Below are 6,813 nucleotides of genomic sequence, written 5' to 3'. Positions count from 1 at the left end.
GCTTGCAAGCGTTACAGATCTTTATGAAGATTATCTTATGAACGTTGTGCTTTTTGTATTTATTGCCAACACTAATCACTCTGTAAACAGCAACTGACTTTAAGTTGCAACAACAAACTGATTGAAAGTCAAATACATCCTGAACATTAAATGATGCCCAAGCGTGTGCAAGAAGTCAACATTGTTTTAACATTTGACAATGCATTTGTACCAGTAATTTACAATTGTATCACAAAATATGAATCTGAAACATATTTATAGCATTCAAATATAGAGTACTAAAAGTATATTATTTCCCCCTATTTAAAATGTTTTTGAGTATAAGTATGAACAAGCATAAAGTGTAAAGTAAAGTAAATACCTTAAGAGTTATAAACACATAAACTGTAAATGAAGTCACATTTAACTGAGCCCCTGAGTGAAACATGGAGGGATAATTAGATAGAAAAATTAATACAATAACTGTATGAGTATGTATTTTGTTTTCACATCCAATGACAGTTAAACTTGAATAACATATTGAAGTAAGTGCATGGCACCTTCATCATTATTGATAAGGCTTTGACTGCCGCTCATTTCAATTAATGATGATATTGTTTTAAATCCTGTTAGTCACTCACTTTTATCCTCCCCAAAGCTGAAACTATTCTCTTATTAAATCTAAGCACGTAGATTTAATATTATGCAACGTTAAGGGTTACCCACTTATAATGAGGACAGCAATTATGTAAGACCCAATGTGAACAAACAAGTTCAACCTCCACACACGAGGTCTGCTCAACTCAATCTGTGGACCATTAGCCTAATAACGGGTGACTGCATAGTGTGTAGACTGTGTACATTGGTAGGACCATATTAAAACCAGTCTGCACTGGGAGGTAGTGTAATATTTGCTGGCTCTGCAGTGCACTGCATGCATGCAGCACCGAGCTTTTATTTGTATGCACTGTCGCTTTAAGAAGCCTTAGTGCGCAGAGGCGCTACAGCAGCTCATCACATGATTCTTCTCTTGTGACAATCCAGACAGAAAGGAAAAGCCTTCCTGAGTTCAGCTGAGTTACACGGCGCTGCGATGACAGATTGTTGTTGTTTTGGTACCAAAGGACCAACTTCGAAGAGGGAAATGGAGTTAAGTTAACCACTACCCGAACATTCCTGTGTATTAAGTGGACATTTGGTAAATACTTAGGGTTGTTGCGCCTCCGGGGACAAAGTTGGCGCATGGAGAGGGACGAAGTTTCCTTTTTGCGCAGCGTCTTTTTCTTTGTTTTTGTCTCAACTGCGTTTCAAACGTCACACGGCTTTTCGGACAACTAACGCGAGTACAGTTTTGACCCTTTGGTTGTGGTTGAAGTGAAGGTTACAAGAGAACAAGCCAACTTGGGGTGCATCACGTCGGGTTGAGATGGTGGACAGCAAACCTCTTCTCCAGGACAGACCGCCCTCCTACAACGCCGTCCCAGGGGCTTACGAGTATGCCCCGGCTCAGAGCAGCTATGGGGCCATCCCGCCGCCGGCTCCACCGCCCTACCAGTACCCCGCCGGACAAGGCAAGTATCCCGGTTCACGTAGCACACGTTCGTGGTCCACATTTATCAGAAAGTAAAGCCCCCGGACTGTAAGAGAGGTCTCATGCTTCCCACTTCCGTCTTCGTTTGAAAGAAAGCGTTAACCTTATTTTGTTTTTGCTCATAGTCTTTGCGTGTTTGTGTGTCAAGGGGTCAACATTTAAACCAAGATATCAAGACTTTAACTTTAAAAATCCCCTGTTTGAGTAATAAGTTTCATTTATCAGGTGCTCCAAAATTGCGCATGCGCAGTATCTCACTAGTGATGTCTGGTGTTTGTGTCTGACCTGTTTTTGGGTGAATGAGAAAATATTAGGCTTTAAAAGGTAGTAAATAAACCACACATCACTAATAAAATGTATGTTTGGATATTTTTTGTGTCAGCGTTTTTATATTTTGATATGAAATAAGATGATATTTTTGTAAGCAATGCAGTTTTGGCACAGTGCAGCACCAAAAGTAGTTATATTGTGGCCCAAGCCCTTGTACAGTATGTGTCTGCTTGCCCTCATATGACTGATTGTATAACAGCTGCAATGACAAGGAAGTAACTCCTTCCTGAAATGAAGAATTTCGAAATTGCCTTTCTTTTTTCCTGTTTGATTAGACACAGGTTCTTTGTGTTTTGTATGTATTACAATACCCTGGTTCTGCCACTTAAAAGGGGTAATAATTACAAAACAGTGTATTTGTACAGCGACAAGTGGTTGTGGTATTGTGTTGCATAATATCAAAACAGATGGACACAGGTGGTTGATAAAAATCAATATAACCTTAGAGTGTCAGCGAGATAATCCCGTTAACTCTCATACGAACACGTTCATAAAAGTCACATCAAAACATGTTGTATTAATTTGTAATGTTGCTATTTACTCTGAATGTCCATATTAACATGTATGCCTACTATCCACCACAGGATACCCATCAGCCCAAATGGGCCCTGCCATAGCCCAGCAGCCCTACCCCGGGACCTACACCATTATACAGCCGTCTGTGGTGGTGGTGGGAGGCTGCCCCGCCTGCAGGTGAGAACACACACGATATGAACCTAAAAAATAAGACACTTCAGGGTTGTTCTATGTTAATGACGGTCTTGATAACATGCCAAAATACTGAAAAGCTTTTTTATATATCAGAATTAACATCAGAGTTTGCTTTCAAGTATGAAATACAAATTTAACAAAAATGATCTCTTAGGATCTTTTTTTCTAACATCCAAACAGTTTGAAAGTACAACAAAAGTAACCTTTTTAATCTTAAATCAATATATGGCCATTTAATTTGAAGTCATTACGGCATCCAGAATACGGCCATTTTCATAATATTTATTTTGAATCGTATAAAAAAGTGTTTTTTGTGTACGATAGACTGTATGTTACCACCCTAACACACACACGCATATTATCAGCGTGTATAATACAGTATATCATGGACAGTGATGAGCACATGGTTAAACATGCGCTCTCTGTGACTAAGTGGTTTCTGAGCGCAGTTCATTCAGAGGATAAAGACTTCACTTCCTGTGCCTAATTGTTGTATCTGCGTGTGTTCCTTCATTGTCCCTGTGTCCTAAAGCCTACAGTTTGACCTAATATTAAGCAGAAGTAACTCTCCGTTTTTAAAGACAGTCTCACTAGGCCTGAGTCAACATCCTGTCAGTCAGATGACAACTGCCTCAGACATGTGATGGAGGGGAAGGGGGGCAGGAGTCGTTCTTAGCTCTTTTTAAAAAGTCTTAAAATAATTGGATAGAAATACTCAAGCAAAAGTCCTGCATTAAACATTCATATATTTTCTTCAAGTCAATTTTCTGTAGATTTCAACTTTTAAGGGTGATTGGGTCATTAGTCCTCTACGACAGCTCAGGTGTAAGTATAGAAGAGGTTAAAATGTAAGTATTACCATCAAAACATTTTTAATACAAATGTTTTATATTCTTTTAATAAAAGCATTGATTAGTTCATCACTTTACTGGTTCAGCTGGTAATGGAGAAGCTTCTTAGAAATATAGCCGGTGTATCGGTACAGTTGTGTCTTAAATCATTTGTTGATCATGCTTTTTATTATTAAATGTAAATCCTCAACAGCGTTTTCTAATGGAGTAGTAATAAAGTAGCAGAAGAAATATATACTAAAGAAATACCTCAAATCTGTATTTATGTACAGTCTTAGTAAATGGACTTAGTTACTGTGCATTACTGACAACAGCAAATGGAAATCCAATGTTCTCCAATCCTTTTGTTGTATTTGATTAATAATTACTCCATTTATCCACTGCAGGGACTTAAACAAAATACGTTTCTGCATTAAAATGTCCAAACACAACTTTACCGACGTTCAAGAATGTGTTGAATTGTGTAACTTCATTACAACACAGTTACGGTAATAAACCAGCTCCCTGACACTTTGTTATGATAAAATACATGTTAAACATACAGAAGCGACCAATACCGTTTCAGTCGGCATTGTGCATCATGATCATGTTCCCTCGGTCAGTGACAGTTCCTGATACCAGTGAACAAATAAAGAGCGTAAACACTTACGACATGGCGCAGCAGACCAAACACTGTCAGCTGCTGATTATTACAAGCTGAAATGATTTAAGGAAGTACAAACAAAGATCCTTTCTTCTGCAGGATCTGATATTGTTAGTGTTATCAAGGCGGATATATTAAGATGTTTTATATTTTATATATAGCATTAGCAGTGAGCTTTTCATTTCCCACCTCTTTAAGGTCTAGCTTCACACACAGTATTTGATAATTCTCTCCGGGGGCCTCCAGCAGATTTACTGGTCGCGCTGGCCGACGTGGTGCAGTCATGGGACTGTGGTGAGCACTGTGCTCACAGTGACTCTGGATTAAAGCTTCAAAACAAGCTGCTTCAAGTCACACATTTGTTTTAGCTGTTTTTCTTATGTCACACAGGGCAAAATCCTTTCCTAGATTGCACTTTATTTAAAATCTTAAAACCCTTATTGCAATAAAACTTAGAAGTACCAAAAGCCAAAAACCTTTACAGCTGATACAGTTTTGTGGTGGAAGATGGGAAATTGACGAAGCAGAGTGGAGGTTTCATGGAAAAACGTCCTATACGCCTAACGTGATGATCACTTTTGAGGCAGACCTAACATTTCCCTAACAGCAGTTCACTGAATAATAATCTGTTGTTTATAAAGACTTCTTCCCTGCTCCCTTTGCATGTTGGAAGTAGGGGAAGATTTGCCAGAAACCTTCTCTCTGCTTTGACAATTTCCCATCCTCCCCCCTATATCCTTTTGAGTACACATGGGCAATAATTATACTTTTAGAATAATAAAGTCAATTTAATAATCTAATAACTGTCAGAGTAGCTGCTAAAAGCCTCCAGCCATGGACAGATTATGAGACAACAAGCTTCATAACATTTCCGAAGCTTCTTTGTTTTCATTTTTTATCTTTTTGGTTGTTTGCATTTTTTGTGGTAATGTTTTTTCATACAGAAGTTGAGTTGCAGGGCCTTCAGCTCCTCAGTTATCAACCCACGAATATTTATTTTCCATTAAAATCCTGCATTTGTACTTCTTTTTGATCTTTGCTCCGTGCTAATACCTCCTGCTGTGTGCGTGCTTGTGCTGCAGAGTTGGTGTCCTGGAGGATGACTTCACCTGCCTGGGGATCCTGTGTGCCATCTTCTTCTTCCCTCTGGGTCTCCTCTTCTGCTTTGCACTGCGCCAGAGAAGGTGTCCCAACTGTGGCGCCACCTTTGGTTAGAGGGAACAAACCACGGCCCGTGCACCTGCTCCTGCTCCCACGCATACACACACACACACACACACACACACACACACACACACACACACACACACACACACACACACACACACACACACACACCTACAAACATGCATAATCCAGCATTTCCCTGTCTTTACTTTACTCCTAATATTGCACATTTGCTGTTGCCATTATGTTATGTAAAAGATCAAGATGATATTACAATTATGTTTTATTACAGGCATGCATACAAATCTATTTTCCCCTTGGTGAGGATGTATTCTAGCATATGTTACTGTCCAGCTGTTGTCAGTGCCTTCACTACATGCCCAGTGATCATCAGAGATTCCATCAGTCGAGATTCCTCAGTTGTCCAAGGACCTGAGCAGATTCCTTTATGTTTTTCAAGCCAGAAATAACATAATAAGAAACATGAGTTTAATTTTTCCTTTTGTCTTCGCTGGCACACTGCATATATATTTCTCTGCTTAGTTACATTGTAATCAACAAAGCATCCATGTAGATCACAGATGTACCAGCTTTTTCCAGAAATGTAAACCTTTTTTTTGAGATGTTTGTTTTTGGCTGAATGTGACACAGGGAAACACATGTTTTTTTGAGAAAACAAGCGTACATGTAACGAACCCTTGGACGTGATCTGTCCCAGCTGAAACAATGGACTTGTCTCAGACATTTTGTCTCTTTTTTGTTTGATATCATTTCTTGGGGCCATATTTGCACGGAAGGTTTGTTTGATGATTATTCTGCTGGGTTGTGCTTTTCCAGGGCCAATGCAGACCTCAGGTACATACAATCTGAAATGCCCTCGACTTTAGAACCTCAATCACTGTCTGACTTCGGACTTCTGCCTACTTTAAGAGGACTCTTTTGTCAAAGCGCAGACTTCTCCTTTAATATCCAGAGGTTCACTTCAAAGATGCATGCTGGGAGTAAAAGCTGAAGACATCTCTCAATAATGTGTAAAATCTCTGGATTTCGATCTTAGTACTCTGTGACAAGTCATCCTGCGCCCTCCTAACCAGACAATCAATCGAGAATGTCTTTGTCCCCGTATCTGATGTGTATCCGTGTCTACGTCTTCCATCACAGCCAGATGTTATATAGCTGTCCATGGCAGTAGAAAAAGAGATAGAACTAGGTGGTGGGAGTGGTTTTAAAAATCAACTTGCTTTAGAGAACACACTACGCACGCTCTTATGATTGAAGTTCTTACTTTTTATATTTGAGTTACTGTAATTAAAAATGAATGTGCCATGTTTTTGTCTTCTTGCTTGACTTGATTCTGTTTTTAATCTTGAATGAACATAAAAGGGGCCCTATTATACTTCTCTTTTTTTTTTTTACTTTTCCTTATATAGGTTTTAGTGCACGTGAATGGTCTGAAAAGGCTAAAATCCAAAGGTTCCCCACTATCTCCCGCCTGAAACAGCTCCATTAGATACCTAGGTTTACTTATCTAACAGCAACAT

At 39.2% G+C, this 6,813-nt stretch overlaps 1 protein-coding gene across 1 annotated transcript; it reads left to right on the top strand.

Annotated features, from left to right (window-relative positions):
* The first annotated feature begins 1,002 nt into the window (after positions 1-1,002).
* Positions 1,003-6,600, top strand: bri3 (brain protein I3). Its single transcript, XM_063903196.1, has 3 exons — positions 1,003-1,550; positions 2,485-2,593; positions 5,188-6,600. The coding sequence occupies exons 1-3, from the start codon at positions 1,406-1,408 to the stop codon at positions 5,318-5,320; spliced, it is 387 nt and encodes a 128-aa protein (XP_063759266.1). The 5' UTR covers positions 1,003-1,405; the 3' UTR covers positions 5,321-6,600.
* Positions 6,601-6,813: the final 213 nt, after the last annotated feature.

The sequence above is a fragment of the Eleginops maclovinus genome, chromosome 16 (genome assembly GCF_036324505.1).
Source record: "Eleginops maclovinus isolate JMC-PN-2008 ecotype Puerto Natales chromosome 16, JC_Emac_rtc_rv5, whole genome shotgun sequence".
Taxonomy (NCBI): Eukaryota; Metazoa; Chordata; class Actinopteri; order Perciformes; family Eleginopidae; genus Eleginops; species Eleginops maclovinus.
Note: the sequence above shows the minus strand (reverse complement) of the source record. Positions and strands in the feature narration are given on the sequence as shown.

What these genes read in the sequence shown, in the direction of transcription:
- bri3 (XM_063903196.1), top strand. Translation starts at nt 1,406, where the DNA reads ATGGTGGACAGCAAACCTCTTCTCCAGGACAGACCGCCCTCCTACAAC. An exon ending in CCAGTACCCCGCCGGACAAG is followed by an intron (nt 1,551 to 2,484) that starts GCAAGTATCCCG and finishes TATCCACCACAG; the next exon opens with GATACCCATCAGCCCAAATG. An exon ending in GGAGGCTGCCCCGCCTGCAG is followed by an intron (nt 2,594 to 5,187) that starts GTGAGAACACAC and finishes CTTGTGCTGCAG; the next exon opens with AGTTGGTGTCCTGGAGGATG.